The sequence below is a fragment of the Cyprinodon tularosa genome, unplaced genomic scaffold (assembly GCF_016077235.1).
Source record: "Cyprinodon tularosa strain WSP-4 unplaced genomic scaffold, ASM1607723v1 ctg417, whole genome shotgun sequence".
NCBI classification, from domain to species: Eukaryota; Metazoa; Chordata; class Actinopteri; order Cyprinodontiformes; family Cyprinodontidae; genus Cyprinodon; species Cyprinodon tularosa.
In genome coordinates, this window is record NW_024039138.1 from 232,671 (window position 1) to 250,183 (window position 17,513).

The 17,513-nt window shown below is 35.8% G+C and overlaps 2 protein-coding genes across 2 annotated transcripts; both read right to left on the bottom strand.

Annotated features, from left to right (window-relative positions):
- Positions 1-6,305: 6,305 nt before the first annotated feature.
- On the bottom strand, positions 6,306-12,081 carry LOC119792326. The gene is made up of 6 exons (XM_038298923.1): positions 11,856-12,081; positions 11,627-11,743; positions 11,139-11,468; positions 10,323-10,458; positions 7,269-7,323; positions 6,306-7,183 (listed from the first exon to the last, which is right to left on the bottom strand). The coding sequence occupies exons 1-6, from the start codon at positions 12,079-12,081 to the stop codon at positions 7,046-7,048; spliced, it is 1,002 nt and encodes a 333-aa protein (XP_038154851.1). The 3' UTR covers positions 6,306-7,045.
- A 593-nt stretch (positions 12,082-12,674) lies between these two features.
- LOC119792304 lies at positions 12,675-16,311 on the bottom strand. The gene is made up of 5 exons (XM_038298888.1): positions 16,156-16,311; positions 15,678-16,007; positions 13,559-13,697; positions 13,297-13,351; positions 12,675-13,211 (listed from the first exon to the last, which is right to left on the bottom strand). The coding sequence occupies exons 1-5, from the start codon at positions 16,226-16,228 to the stop codon at positions 13,122-13,124; spliced, it is 687 nt and encodes a 228-aa protein (XP_038154816.1). The 5' UTR covers positions 16,229-16,311; the 3' UTR covers positions 12,675-13,121.
- Positions 16,312-17,513: the final 1,202 nt, after the last annotated feature.

Here is a 17,513-nt window from a genome sequence, read left to right on the forward strand (position 1 = left end):
GGTTTTCATGTACAGAGATTAATGCAAGCTGATAATACAAGAAGACAACTTCCTGGAGGCTGACATAGATTATGACTCCAGTATGATCTATTACCTTTTAATATGTCACTTCAATAGGGCTTTGCCACATCTCTAGGAATCACTTCTTAATATTAATAAAGGTCTAACGGTAGAGCAGAATAACAGCACACTGAAAGCTTAATTAATTTTTTTTATTTACAGCATTAATAAATGTTAAATTTAAATTAAACATAAGAGCAGCAGAGATCAAAGAAGGAAAATCAAGTTGGGGCAAGGAAAGGAAACTAGGCATCATATATAATCCTGTTTTGAAACTTGTTCCAAAAGAATATACGCAGACTCCTTAAGATTCAGATTCACCAAACAACAGATTCCATTTACCATTAGAACAACAGAGGGGCCATTGACTGGAATTTGACTTGGAATCCATCTAGTAGAATTGAGCTCCATGTGTTTAATGGCAAAGATTACTTTAGTGTTAGCCCCCAGAAAGGAGAATGACTTCTGGATAGGTGTTGAAAAACATAAGAAAGAAAAAACTAAGTAACAAAAAACTGATAAGAAGTCTAGTTGGCTCTGCTTTTAGGTCACACTAAAGGACTTCCCTTCTTGTGTTTTTCAACTATAGTGGGTTGGTAAGATTGAAGATGTAAATGTCATGTTTGCAATGGGGTCATCAGATATGTATATATGTTAAGTGAGAAAGATGTTCCGATGAACAAGTCCATTAATGTATATTTGTGGTTAAGGGGTGGTTTACTGTAAGCTGCTCATAACAAAGCATGACAAACCATTTCAAGGTGTGATATCGTCCGTCATCCACCTGCTAAAGCAGTGAAGCATCACATTCCTCTTATTTTTTAGGTTTTTCATTTACTTTTTGAAGATCCAAACACAGAGCTGAAGAGAAAGATATGATTTCTTGAAAAAATGCATGAAGAATGAAAATTACAGAAGCCATAAACCAGAAATGATCAACAAAAAACTCAGAAACCATAAACTAGGAGACTCTAGGGAGGAAGGGAACTAAAAAGTCCAGAAAGGGCAGAATCATTAAAGTAATGTACAATTCATCAGTTCTCTTCACACTAAGAAAAAAATGTTTGGTCTTTCTGCTAAAAGGAAACATTAAACAGCTGTTAAAGCTGCTTAACAAATGATTACTAAAGGGAAGGTTCTGATAGTGGTTCATGTTAAAGGGGTCATAGAATGCAAAACCAAGCTTACATTGTCAGAGATGAATAATGATAGTTCAGTGGGTGAAATGGACGTACAGAGAAGTTCAAACCCCATCGGCACCTCCTTTCTCTGTAAATCTCACAATTATAAACTTACACCATAAAACAAATGAATTCAAATGAAGTGCAGAATTGACGTCAATTCAGGGATTTTGCCTTATTTGATTCTGGCCTGTATTTTGGTCTCACCCTGAAATTGATATACAGACCAGCTGTTCCGACCGTAAGGCCATCACAACCGCAAGCTGTAAGTAATATTTTGTCGCTAAGCTGTTGATAGCAATGCTAGCATATCAATGGTGGCCCTAGCGGGGGACGGGGCGCCCGAACCCGACCCGGTGACGATATGCCTGGTGAGGCAGGCAGGGGGATGCACAGGGCTGCTATTGTCCAGGCTACAGTCACCAAGTCGTCCCCCGCTGGCTCCCTGTTTTCGACTCCGTGCTGCACTGTATTTGACCAAAATCCTGGAAGATTTTGAAATTCCCCCCAGACATTTTTTTTGGTATGAAAATTAGGACATGACCGGGAAAAACAGGACGTCTGGTCACCCTACCATTTCTACAACTTGATGTTTCAGTGAGTGAGTGCTTTTTGCTATGATGCGTCTTTGCTCAGAAGCTTTGCTCACTGTAAACAAACCAATCAGAGCACAGCTCATCTAAATATTCATGAGCATATCATAAAAGGAAGGAAACCTGTCGTTTCATTCTAGGGCTTTTAACCAGGCTTGCATTAGGGCTCATAGAACAGCAAATATGCCATTTTCATGCCAACCAATGTTACACACCCTATTCAAAGACCTTAAGGACCAGCAGCAAATACCCTATATAATCATTCTATGACCCCTTTCAAACATCTTGGGTTTAACATAAATCACAGATACTTCTCAGGTTACTTGGCTTTATTTAATTCTGTTTTGTAATTGTTTTTTGTCTTACTGTTGGAGATAGGATAGAAGTTTAATTTACCAGTCAAATGAGACAAAATGTTATAAAATCTGCATTTTTAACCACACTCTGAAATGTTTGCAGCAGTATATAACTTTTTTTGCATACACAGTGAAAAGTAATGTTTATCGGACTAAAATTAGATATGAGAAAAGCCAAGAGACAAGATACAAATACACAACACAAATTCTGACTGAAAGAGGGCAGGTCCTTTAATTTTAGACTGTTTGATCGAGAGAAAAAAAGTTAAGATGCCAATTTATCCATTTTTTTATGTAGCAGTTTAAGAACAAAGAAAAACTAAAAAAAACATTTATAAGGTGAAAGTTTATTCAAAGACAAGGCAAGTTTCTTTGTATGGCAAAATTCAGTACATGGGCAATTAATTGCTTCACATAAATTAGATAACAAAATAGAAGAAAAATAAAAGCTAAATGAAAGCAAATAACAATAAAAAAACATGTGTAAGACAAATAAAACAATTGGACCACAATGTTAAACTAGCAATACCTCAGTTAACAGTTTAACTTCAAAAGTCAAAGGCAGCTCTAAACAAATGTTTTTTTAAATTAGAATTTAAATTAGAATTCGAAAAAGTACTTAGGCTTTCAGCACTTTTACAGTTCATAATTAAAAAGTGACAACTGGAAAGGTGTCCCTGTAAACAAGTCTTAACAAGTTTTATTCCAGTGTATCCTTCTTACCAAACATAAGAACAAAATAAAGAATAATGCTCTTAAAAACTGTGTTTATCTTGACATGTTTTTAGTTAAAAGATTTTCATAGTTTTCACAATTCCAAATATACTGTATCTTGGTTGACAGTTATTCTATTGGTAGTGGAGGTTGTTTGGTTTTCTTGAGATGGTGAACAGTTGATATCGTTTGGTAGTGATCACTTGTTGGCCGTTGAAGACCCCTGTACAATTCATATGAGTTCTCTTCATCCTAAGCAAGAAGAACGAGAAATATTTTTTGTCTCTTTGCTGGAAGGAAATATATAGTAAAAGGCAACAGTTAAGATTAATTATTTTTTGTTAAATACGTTGTAAGTGACTATGTAAACCAACAGTTAAGATCCTTAATCACAATAAGGCACATTAAGATCTAGTCTTGTTGCTGCACCTATATGTTCTCTAAGCGCAATAGTGCCATCTTTTGGGTACTTTCTAGAATAGCTGCTGCATAAAGGGATTATTTAAAGCCGGGCATACACTGTACGATTTTTTTGCCCTGTTTGGGATGATTTTCCAGTCGTGCGAGAATTTTTTATGTTCAGGCAGAGTTTCTGCCTCATTGTGCCTCATGTGTTGTGTAATATACAGGGGGTAATGAGGGGCTATAAGACTCTCACGACAACCTCCCGATCAGAAATCATAAGGTCAGGAGAAAATCAAAAATGTTTGAAAGAACAAAGGAGTTCTTCATCTTCTTCTTCCAGATTGATGAGTCTGATCAGCGACATCTATCAGTGCTCAGTCCGACATGTGGTTTTTGGATATGCAGTGTGAGCAGGTAGATTGCATCAGAGCGTCGGGCCTTACAGTGTAAGAACAAACATTGTGAGCTTTGAACTATTAAACCTTGCAGTTTCGTCGTACAGTTTGAGCTGTAGCTGCGTGCAACGATTGGAAATATTGTACAGTGTATGTCTGGCTTAACGTTTCTGCTCTTTGAGCTGTTATATGTATTGAACCAAAAACAATATTAACCTTCCTACAGAGTTAGCGAACGTTAACTTAGCAACAGAAAGGGGTTTATAGCTTGTTAATGATACAGAAGAGAAGGTTTTATTTGTGGTTTATGGTAAAGTTGCTCAGTATGTTTGGCCTTATTCAATTCCAGGGATTGATTTTTTATTTTTTTTATTACTTTAAGGAACTGCAAAGTACACATAGACCTTAGACAACTGTTGTGTAAAGACACTTTTGCTTATGTTTTATTTTATGCACATAGATTACCACAAAAAATCTTCATATTCTCTGCAGCAATCAGGTGGCAGAAATTCTACTGTTGTGCAAAGTGGTTAATGACAAAGAAATTACTCACTGTAGTGGCGGCAAATCCGGGTAAAGATGATCCAGATGCTTCAGACGTTAAACAGGTGCTTCAAATATGAAAGGAACTCCTGGTTAGTTTATTAAAACGTAATCATCTGGAGACAGTTTAATTGAAAGATTTTACAGAAACTAAATGATAAAATACTTATCTATTTATAAGACGCAGTTAAAGACCAAAACAGACATTTAAGATGATTGTTTTCTTGCAGTAAAGAGGAAGAAAATAGGACTATGGTCACTCTTTAAAATTCGCTCTGATCTTATTAACCAGTATTACTTCAAAAAGGGAAATTATGGTCCCTGCATATGAGGGGAAAACTTGAGTGAAAAATAATTACATTGTATTTAATTTGAACTAAAACTGATGGTTTTAGATTAAAAAAAAACTTACATGCAATGTAAAGGAAATTATTTAAATTACCTTTACCAACAAAAAATGCTTGCAAAACATGGCAGAAGCAGTAAAAGGCTGTGGGCTAACCAAACCAAAAACTCTCTTCTCTCAAAATAACACAAGAGGAGGTGAAATTCTCCCTAAATATAAAACATTTTTCTTTGAAAGAACAGATCACAGAAACAATGTAAGCCACTGAGTTAACACCTGCTGTCTCTGTAGAAAGGTTATCATTCATTGTGGTTCAATAATCAAAACAGTTAAGCTCCAAATGCAGAAGAGTTAAATACATTCAAGTTTATGCTCCCAGTACTTTAGATAATATCCAAAAGATGGTGCTGCTGCACTTAGAAACAACATCTAAGTGCAGTAACCAAACTAGGGGGCTTTCCAAAGTGGTTACTCTGTCCCCTTGACGGAGCTACAGTAGAGTGTATAAATATTGCCCTCGGCTTTTGAGAAAGCCATTTCTGTTAGAAGCAGTGCTTTAAAAGTTTATATATTGTATATCTCCTGCATTCTAAATCCAGGCGGGCTTACAAAAAACACAAGTTAAACATTATGTAAATGTTTAATCCTGGTATTTGTAGACATTAATGCAACAAAACAGCTAAATTAGATTGGCAACTTATTTTAAAGCTGATTTGCCCCAACTTCAAACTCCTTAAGAACAATGTTGATCGTCCAGCATTAAATGCATCCTTAACTCAGATACTGTAGTGTCTGTTTATTGATTGTTTTTCAACCATTTTCATTTCTTTTCTTTGTGTACATATTGTAGTAGTTTTGTGTAGTTTTACAAATTTAAGCTAGAGTTTCAACGGAAACATGTTTGACTTGCAGTTGAATATTTTTTGTTAGTACATTCTTAGATTTGACTAAAAGTTGTTGCATTTTTTCCCATATGTGTGCAGAGTAAACCGGATGGCCGTGACTTGACCTTTAGTCGCACTTTCAATTGTTTTCCTAATACACATCCAATTGGATATGTGTTCATGGAACACACAAAGTTACTTGATAAAATGATAAGTTATACCACCATTTAATTGCATAATAGATTACAATAGATTGCAACATTGGGACTGTAGGGTAATCTGATCTGTTAGTTAAGAGGACTTCTTATTGTGAATTTTTTAACTATGGCACCTCAAGTTAGACAACATCAATCATTTACAGAAATTATCCACTGTCACTGCTGATTCTATAAGACAGATGATGTTCAAAAGTTAATTCAATCCAATTCAGTTTATTTATATAGCGCCAATTCACAACAATTCATCTCAATGCACTTTACAGCGACAATTCAACCAGATCATACAGTCAAATTGATTCAAAGTTTTCTATCCAAGGAAAACTAGCTGATTGAATCCACTCATTGACTCAAAGGCAATTCCTAACCCCAAGCATGCTTATAGCGACCGTGGAGAGGAAAACTCCCTTTTAACAGGAAGCAACCTCCAGCAGAACCAGGCTAAGTGTGAGCGGCCATCTGCAGACGCTGAATGGGGTTCAAGGAGACAGAAGCAGACATAGAAAAACAAGCAGATACAAAAGGCAACTGTCAACCAGCTCCACAAGCGGCCACGTCCAGGAAACACACAGCCAGGCTGTGATGAGCTCAGAGCAAGCTCCCATGTCAGAGGATGAAGATAGCACATAAAATTGGTCACAGTCAGAGAAACAGGACTACAATGAAAAAACAGGCCAAGCTCCAATATCTATAAACAAAGGCATTGATGGCAGCATAAGAGAGATCATAACATTAGAAGTTGACCTAACAAATACTGCAGAATGATGAAAAAGGTTGCCTATGAGAAGATGAGAAGGTTAAAATAATATATAATTTTTTTATGGGAACAATACACGGACAAAAACAGGAGTCTGTTAAGTCAGAATAGGGACCTTGAGTTAATGCATTCATGCACGGCATGTGTTTGCAGGGTAGTCTTCGTCAACAAAATCTGCTGCACACTCCAACGTAAGTGTGAACAGGTTGCACCTCCAGTTTCACATAAGCAGGCGAGAGGGCCATGTGGTCTATGTGGCTAAGAACAGGAAGTTCATACAGGAAGTAAGAACATGTTTAGAATCTGCTGGTCAGCCTTAGATCTCGCATAGACCTGATGCCTGAGGGAGTGGTCGATATTCAAATTACCCAAAAAAAACCTAAGTTACCTCTCCCCAAAATTTAACCAGTTATACCAAATAAGATTATATCAGTTCAAGAGTAGTGTGAGGTCAAAGTAGGACAAAGCTCTGAGTTGTTTTTAAAGTGTTATTCTAGTAACGCTTTACTTTAATACAGAAAAAATTAAATACATATTTACAAATAACTTTTAAAGAAAAAATACACTGATATTAAGTTCATTAGAACATAACTTTTCTACAAAGTAGTCACTGGACTTGGATTATCCATTCCGATGCCAATCAGACTACGTGTGGATGTGCTGGTGTGTATAACGGAAGTTAAATAAAGCTCATTTTCTTTGAAGATCCTGTACGGGTCAATGTCCTCAACTTCCTGCAAGAAATTGAACAAAACAAAAATAAATGTTTCATCAGTGAAATAAGTGGTGGGTGTAAGTGTCTTAAATACATAGTTTTACCGTGTACAATACCGTGTTTGGCTGAACAGTTATGGTCACTTCACGTCTTCTACGTCTAGAACAAAAACAGAGGGAAATTATCACTAAGTGTCAAAATTAAATGTCTTTTTCTTTCATAGTATAGATCAGTGAAAATATTGACTTTCATACAAGCTTGGATGTAAATGTAGATAAAGACTGTGTCTTTTCTTTATACTGTATGAGTAAATAAATACCCAGGGCATTTTTTGTTTTTGCTGCTGTGGTTTGGTGAAACTTTCCACTCAATACCTGGCATACAGCTGACAATGAGGGGAAAGGGTGTTTGCTTTGCTGTAATTTAGATGTGTGCCATGTGTCAAAGTAAACCAGATATGACAGTACATTCATCATACATCGCCTCAAACTTCTATGATCTGGTTAACTTCATTTGCATTGTAGAGTCTACGTGAGTTAGCAGATAACCTATAAAATGCCAACATTCCCAAAGTTGGGGAAATTAGAGAATAAAAACATTTTAAAGTTAAAAGGCATACCAATATATTTACTGTAGATGTTTATTATATAAAAGATTAATACGCCATTTACAAATTGGTAAAATAACATATTGGTAGATCATACATTGTTGTTACACCCTAATTATTTATTAAAAAAATGGTATATATGTTTAAAAAACAAGACTGAAAAATGTGTGTTACAGTAGAAACAAACATAAGAAACACACCAGAAACAGAGAGGTACACAAACACATAAGCAGTACGTGTGACAATAGTACCAAAAGGGATATGGTGTCAAGACCAAAATAAAAACAATTCGAGACCCTTTTCTAGACCATTGGTGTAATCATTATAGTCTATTTTTTTGCTGTAGAAGCTCTTTAACAAGCTAACTTGTCAACAGGGAACATTCGGTTGAAAGTTTAAAAGTTTAAGAGATTTAAATTTTACTAATGAAAGGTGTATTTTCTTTGTGTGCAAAAGCGAAATCTTTAACAGCTTCGGACATGGAAAAGAAAAAAACATCTATATTCTACTTTCAAATCCGTAAAATGCTAAAGGACCCATTTGTGAGGTGGGAAAATTGTAATAATTCCAACTAGATCAAATCAAAATAGCTGAGACACAATAACAAACCAGTGTTAAATTAATTTCCTGAATTTATGTAAATCAGGAAGTTAAGAAATGACTGGAGTGAGTAGTCTGGGGGCAACAGTGTTGTTGGTTGCGAGAGTTTACCCTGCAATCAGAGGGTCGCTGTTTTGAGCTTCGGCTTTCATATTCATCATGTTTTTCGGCAAGACATTTCACCCGCATTTTCTAATGATAATGTTGAGAGGGCCAGTGTCACTCTGTCAGTGAGTCCCAGAGAAGCTGTGACTATGTAGCCTGCCACCATCAGTGTGTGCATGAATTAATGGGTCAATAAATTAATGTTGTGTAGAACCCTCCGGTGTCCCCTGATTTGAAAAAGCACTATATAAGTAGAGGCTGTTTAGTCAGCACTATTACATACTAGAAAATGGATCTGGCATTTAGCTATCGTAATTCCTATCTTGAACAGCCTTTAGTCAGTGTAAATGCCAGACACATCCTGTACAAGAACCAGTCTATGCTTTTTCCCTGCTGAAAAAAAAAGAAACACATTTTTGCATGGTGATTACACACTATTAAGCTTTTAGAGAGAGGGGTGTTCTTACCCCGATATTTGTGATAATGGTTTACTAATACAAGATAAGGGGGCGAGGTTAGAAGGGGGAATGCTTCAATTGTCTTTTGGAAGAAATGGTATGACAGCAGATTTATTCTTCTTGAATTTCCATCTCCTACAACCGTGTAATTGTTGGCCACTAGGGGCACAAGACCTATAGCTGCCCATATTTTGTTTCTACTAAACATCGATAATAAGATAATTACAAAGATAAATGACTGTATACTAGGAACAAAGTGTTAACTTACCAGTCTAATAATAAGGTTGAGAAAAGAGAATTGGTTTTAAATCCGGCTTCTTCTTTCGGCCTGCTCCAACGAACAAACTCCTTTCCAAGATCGTCTCTTGCTTTTCTTCGCACACAATCTATTTCATGTTTTCTTTTTTTTTTTTAGCCCGAGAAGGTTTAAACTTTTTCCTTGACTCAGCCATGACCAGTAGTCCAGTAGGCGGAACAATAGAAGAGCAAAAGCCTTAGCTCCATGACTATATAAGAGCCTGTGGCCTTAAAGCGATAAGTTCTTCCATTATTAAATACTGCCTTACATTGGCGGTATTTCAAGAGGGGAGCACCGCTCATAGCATTGATTGTGTCAAGTGCTGCATATTGACCTGAGGATTTTAAATAACTCATATGCGTCAACTCTTTAGGTCACAAAGTCAGCGGTGTGCCTTAAAGTTTCATGAAGTAATTAAGGGAAATATGGTGTTTCTAGTTTCTAGAAATAAATTAAGAGGCAGCAAGTAAAAAAGCAAAGCCAACAAAAAATAGCAATGAAGCCTTGCAGTCACATATAGAAATGTGGAAACACGAAAGTATTATTTTACTAGGGGGTACGGCAAGGCCCAGTGATGAATGAAAGCCATTATGGTTCTAAGGGAGATCAAAGGAACTGGAGATCAAGTTGTTGATGTTGATTTTTATCCAAAGTGTAGAACCTAATCTTAGATTACCTCACATGGATTTCCTTGGCTGGTAATGAGGAGGATAATCATATACAGTACATCCTCCTTATGATCCACAATGTGGATCATGATAATGAGCCCATGCTTAAAGGTTTTTGTTGGGGTCAGTAGTACTTATAGGACAATAATTGAAGTCTATTGTCAAATAAATTATATTAATTAATATTGAACAAAGCAACACCAGAGTTTGGGAAAGCTTTAAACTCAGGCTGACACAGTCATAGAAATTGCTGTATTACCCACTAACACCTGCCCCATCCCCATGTCTTTCTAGTATTTTTTTGAGGTTGTAATCTGATAAGGTATTGAAACTGCTGCGCCTATGTATATCATGAATGCGTAATATTCAATAACACTTTGATTTTGATTGCACATTTAATCAGAAGCATGCTAATTTCCTACCTGTTACATTTCTTCCTGCAGATAAATCCAGTGATGGCTCCCAGTAGAATGACAAACAGCACAACTGCTCCAATTACATAGAATACATCTGTATGAACAGTTGATGTCACTGTAGAATTCGTGTTGTTTACATTATCTAAAAAAGTAAGACAAGGTATTAGAACATCTCAACTGTCTGGATACCAGTTTATTATACAATGCATTAGATAACTAATTAGTTTAACTTTTTCCAGTGTTCAGTTTAAAGAAAAACTTTAAATGGACTTCATAGAGATTATAAGTGATATGAAGCTGTGCAATATTGTAAAGCAAAAGGAAAACACTACATTGTTATAAAAAAAACCATTCATTTAAGTTTGTATTCGATCCCTGTGAGGTAAAACCTTGTAGAACCACCTTATTGCTATTTCAGCTGTAACTTCTTTGGGTACATCTCTACAAGTGTTCTATCTCTGAAGTCTGAAAGTTTATGCTAAGTAGCTGAAACTTACTCTCAGACTGCATAGCCTGTATTTTTAACAGTGACAAAAATCTTGATTCGAAATTTCTCTTAGGTCTGGACTGGACCCATTACATGTTCTTGTTTTATAAACCCTTTAATCACAGCTTTGGTGTCTTTTTTGGTGATAGTACTGTAAATAAAGAGTGATGTGCCATGTGGATTATGATATGGTGCTGACTAAAAAAAAAAAAGATGGGGAAGGAATATTTTTACATGAAAATATATTTGTTCTCTGTGTATGGCCAGAGCAATTCCTTATGGTAGAGATAAAACCTCACTTAGATTTTTTCAGATTAAACAAATTCCTCCCTTACCTTCCACAGTGATGTTGAGGTGTAGATTCAATGTTCCACCATGAACTACACAACTACAGCTGTAGTTTCCACTATTTTCTGGTTGTAAATTCTTCATCTGCAGAAACACTGTCTGATTTATTAATATGAGTGAGAACCTGGGATCACATCCCTGGGTCACATTAAAGCCTTTCTTTTGTAGGAATGATAAAATGCAGTCTTCTCCCCCGCTCCTTACTGGCCTGATCCTACAGGTGACAAACACAATCAAATCCTGTGTGATGTTCCTGCAAGCTGGAGTGAGATCTGTTTCTCTCCCGATGGTTTTCACCAGCTCCTCTACAGCATCTGCTGTAACAAACCAATGTGAAAGAGATCATTAAAATAATTTATTTATAACAATTTAATGTAAAAGAGAAAAATAGAACATTGCTTGTTTCTTTTACAGCATTAAAATAGACAACAGAACACTTTTCTATAATTTTATATATATATGTTGTATATTTTACCTTTGCACAAGGAGCAGAGCGTAAGTTGTAGGAGGAAAACAAACCACATTATGCATTTACACATACTGGTGTAACTACCTAACATTAAGTCACAGAGACACTGCAGCTGGCTCGTTCCTATGAAGGAGGAAAACAACGTGTTAAATAGTTATAGATTACTCTATCAAACTAAAATGCGCAGAATAACTAAAATGAACAGAACAGCATGAGATAGAGAAAAGCTGCCCACCTTTGACAGAAGCAGAGCCAATAGAGGTTTCCATCCATCCACCATAGCACTGGCGAACCTTCAGCTGACACACTGAGCTGAGCTGTCTTGAGGAGGAACTTACCCCTTTGCACTCGACTTGAGCTGCAGAAGTCAAAACCTCACAGCGAAACAAACCCTTTGTTCTCTCAAAAGGAAGATCTAGTTGAAGACCCACGAAAAAAAGGAAGTGCATAACATTTTCCATGCCTACTCTCGTGGTAAACCTTAAAAAGTGGTCAATGCAAAATAAATGCACAAAACTGGGTAGAAGAAAATGGATAAAGGAAACTTTATTAATAGCTTGAAGGAAGCTACATGCAACCATTGCTAATAAAAGCATGATTGGTTTATCTAAATTTAAAAAAGAATATATTAGTCAAAGTAGTAGCTACATTTTTTCAATGTTTTTAAATACAACTAACCATCTTCTGTTTTAGATCAGTTAGTTTGGTCATGTGCATTTAATAGACCCAGGTGTGGCCATTTTTCTTTTCATGATTGAAGTTGCCTAAATAATTCCACATTATGTTTTTCCTGATGATATCATCATTTTAGTAAAGGTAACCAGTCATTCCCGCAGCAGATGCTGCCACATCCGTGCTTCACAACTAGGATGTCCTTATCTGACCTGAAACCTTCCCATTTTTTCTTTTGATAGCACAGATCACAGTCAAAAAAATTCTCAATAAACTTTTTATTTTTTTTTTATTTTTTATTTTTTTATTTTTTTAGCAGAATAAAACTACACAGGTTCTGTTACCCACACAGGAAAACAGCATCTTTTAATACATGTCTGGTTCTACCAAGAAAACATCCAGGCATTGATTTCAGAAACTAGTGGCTAAAAATGTATATTCCACATGCAACTTGCTGAGAAACATTTGACCAAATATTGATCATATTTTTGGTGAAATGTGGCTTCAAGAACAGATAATAATGCCTGAAAAAAAACAAATCAGTTACACTTTCTTTTACTAAATAGTCATCAAAGCTGTATAACCATTCCATGCTATAGGAAGAATGTTAAAAGAAAAAAAAAAACTGTGTAGGAATATCATATCCATATCTTTTAATCAGAGTAAACTCCAGAGCAACAAATGTGAGGAAAATCTACATAAAAACAGAAAACCAAATTATAAAAATACACTTTTAAGATGTTTAGCACAATTACTTTTGGATTTTGTACTTTTAAATCCTGATGGAAGCGAAAGGCTCCCTTAATTTGTCAAATCTCTTTCATTCACATTACTTCGATTTTAACAACAACATTTTGACGTTAGAATAAAGCCCCTTCTCTTCCTGTGTAAGGTGGGACAGCTCAACATCGACTGCTTCCTGTCAAAAAACAAAAGTACAAGAAATACTTTCATGGTAAAAGATCCAAAAGAAGACAACTAATATGGGTTTTACAGCATTTTACCTTGAAGAGTACTGTGGAATTCACTTTATGCCAGTCTGGGGGTCTCAGTCGTGATCTTTAGTAAAAAAAGACAACAAATAAACATAAAACATGCACTTTATAATCACAATTTAATCTGTTTGGTTTTCGTTTAAAGAATATATACATGTTTTATTTGTAAAAGCGAAATATAAACATGCAAAAAGCAGCTCAGTCAAAGTGTTCTCCAAATATACATTTTATTCCAGTTAATTAAATTCCTGGTAATATCATAGCATCTTACCTTTGGTGGAAAATGCTTCCATAGCAAACTCCCAGAATGATTCCAGTTATAATAAAGAAAACCAGTAAAAGAACCTCAGTTGCAGAAGTTAGATCCATGTTGAGATGTGGTTTTGTCGAACTGGTGGTGGTTTCATCCCCTTAAAAATAAAAGCAGTTAATGATATACAGTTATAAGCCTCTTTTGTCACTTCCTTAAAATCAAATCAAGCTCTTACACATTAACATGGATTAGCCAAATAAATGCAGTGTAATTAATGCTAAAATAATGAATGAGACATTTTGTAAATGTCTCCCTTACTTTATTAAAATTCAGAGCATTTGCTTATTTTTTTTGTAAATGTGCTTCTTTACGTTTGTTGTGGAAAGCTTTTCTCCAAACTTATTTTTCTTTACTGTTTGATCATGTTTATGAATTGTTAGGGCTGTCTATAGGGGTTGTTTTATGCCTCTGAACTTTGTGTGTAGTGTGGTTATGAACTTTGTGAAGGGTAGATGTTCTCTGCTGAGGCTGTTTGCAAGATGGTACCAGTAACAACAAACCGATTCTTGTAAACATCAACCACCAACTACCAAAAAGATTCAGACTGTTTGTTCACTTATTATTTATATTTCTCTTGTCTTGGGTATAAAGGATGTGACTTTGTAATCACCTAATAATAATAATAACCTTACTAGCTGTGTTTTCATCACAAAAGTGCCCAAAACTATGTCAATATTCTCCTAAATTTTAAAATATATAGTTCCGCAATTGCGGTACAACGAATCCAATGGCAGTGGGAGATGCATGAGATATACCCAAACTTCAGGGCCTCATCCTCTTCCACATACTGCCGGTCTTTTTAGCCGTATTTACGAGGCAGTAAGGTCCAGCTGCAGATCACTTTTTATCATGTGTGATGCGATAAAAAGTTTTCTGTCGCAGTTTTGCGAAATATAAGAATTTTGATATGAATCGGGAAAAAAACAACTAATCAACTCATACAACCGTTTTATCAAAATACATGAGATTTTTAAGTTGCAGTGTTTCCATTTTGCAAATTTATTTTCATTATTGCAACTTGCGTAATTAGGTAATGGAAACTTGGATACTTTATTTTTCCTCTGAAAATCTTATTACTTGAGTCAAATGGTTTGGCTTTTGTTCCAAAAGTCTTGATAGTTTAGGGATGTAGCCAATTTCCCTCAATGAGATGCAACTGAGGTTTGTAATGACCACTGTAAAAAATCTAAAATCAATCAATCTGACAGATTCAAATAATGCTCCTTTACTATAATTCAAAGTATTTTTCTAAGTGCAGTAATATATCTTAATAAGAAGGATCAGGAAATAAATTCATTGTGAGGATGTGTTTGTCTGACTTGCAAACTTTAACTTTTAACCCATAATGTAATAAAGGTGTTTGTCTCTGAGAGCATTTGGAAACAAATTAGGAATGGCTCCTTTCATGGGCAGCATTATTATAGACCATATCAGACTTGTTTCTGTAACAATAATGAAAGATACAGCAGATTCAATCAGCATTTTTGCAAGGTGTTTTTCAATTGTTTGTTTGATACACAAGATTTTTAACATTCTTAGGGACTCTGAACCTGTCTCCTTCTTCAGTCTATTCTCACTCGGTTTACACGTCCATATAATGCTTAAATAAATAACCACCTTTAGGCATCTGCAAAGTGTGGCAAACAACCACACTTGACAGGGTCCAGAATTCTCTGGCTGATTTCTTTAGATTTCCTTCTTGACTTTCATACAATAAAGCTTGTCCTCCTAAATTACCTCCACTGGTCTTCTGTTGTGAAACTTAGTATAATAAATGAAAAATCTGAGGTTAACAAATACTTTAAAAATCCCATTGTTAAAGAAATTGTCGAAAAGCATTATAATGTGTGTAAGCGTCTAAAAGAGTCAACAAATACTGTAAGATATATTTTTCAAAGTTTCCTTAAATTAGCCAGACTAGTTCAACTCTCCGTAGCAAACAAAACGGATGAAAAGATCTGTAAATATCTAATCAACACTGTATACTGTCGTCGTACACTATATATTACATTGTCATACTTGCATAAAAGGATATTTGCTAAAATGCTTGGAAAATGAAAACAAAACCCTGCTTTACCTTCCACAGTGATGTTGAGATGTAAATTCAATGTTCCATCACGAAGTACACAATGACAGCTGTAGTTTCCACTATTTTCTGGTAGTAAATTGTACATCTGCAGAAACACTGTCCGATTTATTAATATGAGTGAGAACCTGGGATCACATCCCTGGGTCGTGTTAAAGCCTTTCTTTTTTAGGAATGATAAAATGCAGTCTTCTCTCCCGCTCCTTACTGGCCTGATCCTACACGTGATATATAAGATCAAATCCTGTGTGATGTTACTGCAAGCTGGAGTGAAATCTGCTTCTCTCCCAATGGTTTTCACCAGCTTCTCTTCAGTATCTGCTTTAACAATCCAATGTGAAAGAGATCATTAAAATAATTTATTTATAACAATTTAATGTAAAAGAGAAAAATAGAACATTGCTTGTGTCTTTTACAGCATTAAAACAGACGACAGAACATTAATATATATATATATTGTATATCTTACCTTTGCCACAGGAGCAGAGCGTAAGTCGCAGGAGGAAAACAAACCACATTATGCATTTATAACTACCTAACATTAAGTCACAAGTTCTTGAACTTATCACAGGAACATGTAACTGGCACGAGGAGAATAATCAACAGATTGTATCTACCGCTTCAACAATAAGCTGCGGTGCTTCTTCTGCTGCTGGTTTTGTACTGAGCTGTAAATGTAAACAGTGTTGCGTCTTACCTCATTGGCTAAACCGCAGACTAAAAGACATGAGTTGTAAGGTCCTCCAAAAGACAAAACTTTTGGTTATACTTTCAATTAATACAAGCATTAAAAAATTACAATATTAGCAAAAATGTATATGAAGTTTTGGCCACAGGATATAGTTTATATCTTCCTTATTTTCTCTCGCTGTACTGATTCCAAATCATACAGATGAACCGGGGCCACAGCTACCAGTGATACAGACTTTGCTCTCAGTGTTCTTCTTTCTCATTATAGATAGAAATATCTTCACCAAATTAATTTAGTTTTGTGCATCAGAACAAAAATGTCACTTCCTGACAAAATCAGTGTAAACCATCTTGGATTTTCAAATATTAAAACCATGTCTTAACATTTAGAAAGATATTCACCTAATTAATTGAAAATTATACCTTCAAGACAAAATACCTCCAAAATAATCTTGTTTTTTCAGACATTAAAACCATCTACTTAGACTTAGACGCCCTTTATTGTCATTGAACAACGCCACATAGAGAAATTTGACAATGAAATGTTGTTGCTTGGCTACCAGGTACAGCAAAAACTGTATGTAGGTTAGGTTCAAATTAATATTGTGTATGATTTAAAAAAAAAAATAAAGAAAAATAATGCATCAGGTTATTTCACTTGTCAACTATTAAAGATCAAATACACAAAGAAACACAATGTTGGGTGTGGGGATATTTGTCCATGTGTAGGTGGAGATTAGTCTGATGGCCAAGGGGAAGTAGTTGTTTCTTAGCCTGGACGTTCTGCATCGGATACCGCCTGCAACATGCCAGGTGAGTAAACAATCCATGATGGGGGTGCGTGGGGTTGGAGAGGATGCAGTGAGTACTGTACACGCAGCGGACTGTCTGCTGTGTCTCGGATGGAAGGGACCGGGGTCCCAGTGATCTTCTCCACTATCCTCACCACCTCTGCAAAGACTTTCATTCTGAGCATCTGCAGTTTCCAGACCAGATAGAGATGCAGCTGCTCAGCAGGTTCTGGATGGTCCCTCTGTATGAGGTGGAGAGGATGGGAGGGGGGAGTAAGGTTCTTCTTAGCTGGAAGTGCAGGCGCTGCTATGCCCTCCTCACTAAGGAGGTAGTGTGAAATGACCA

Excerpts from the sequence above, each read along its gene's own strand:
- LOC119792304 (XM_038298888.1), bottom strand. The coding sequence starts at position 16,228 with ATGTTAGGTAGTTATAAATGCATAATGTGGTTTGTTTTCCTCCTGCGA. Across the intron at positions 16,008-16,155 it reads GCTCTGCTCCTGTGGCAAAG|CAGATACTGAAGAGAAGCTG; the intron begins GTAAGATATACA and ends GGATTGTTAAAG. Across the intron at positions 13,352-13,558 it reads GGAAGCATTTTCCACCAAAG|ATCACGACTGAGACCCCCAG; the intron begins GTAAGATGCTAT and ends TTTTTACTAAAG.
- LOC119792326 (XM_038298923.1), bottom strand. The coding sequence starts at position 12,081 with ATGGAAAATGTTATGCACTTCCTTTTTTTCGTGGGTCTTCAACTAGAT. Across the intron at positions 11,469-11,626 it reads GCTCTGCTCCTTGTGCAAAG|CAGATGCTGTAGAGGAGCTG; the intron begins GTAAAATATACA and ends GGTTTGTTACAG. Across the intron at positions 7,324-10,322 it reads TGCAGGAAGAAATGTAACAG|ACGTAGAAGACGTGAAGTGA; the intron begins GTAGGAAATTAG and ends TTTTTGTTCTAG.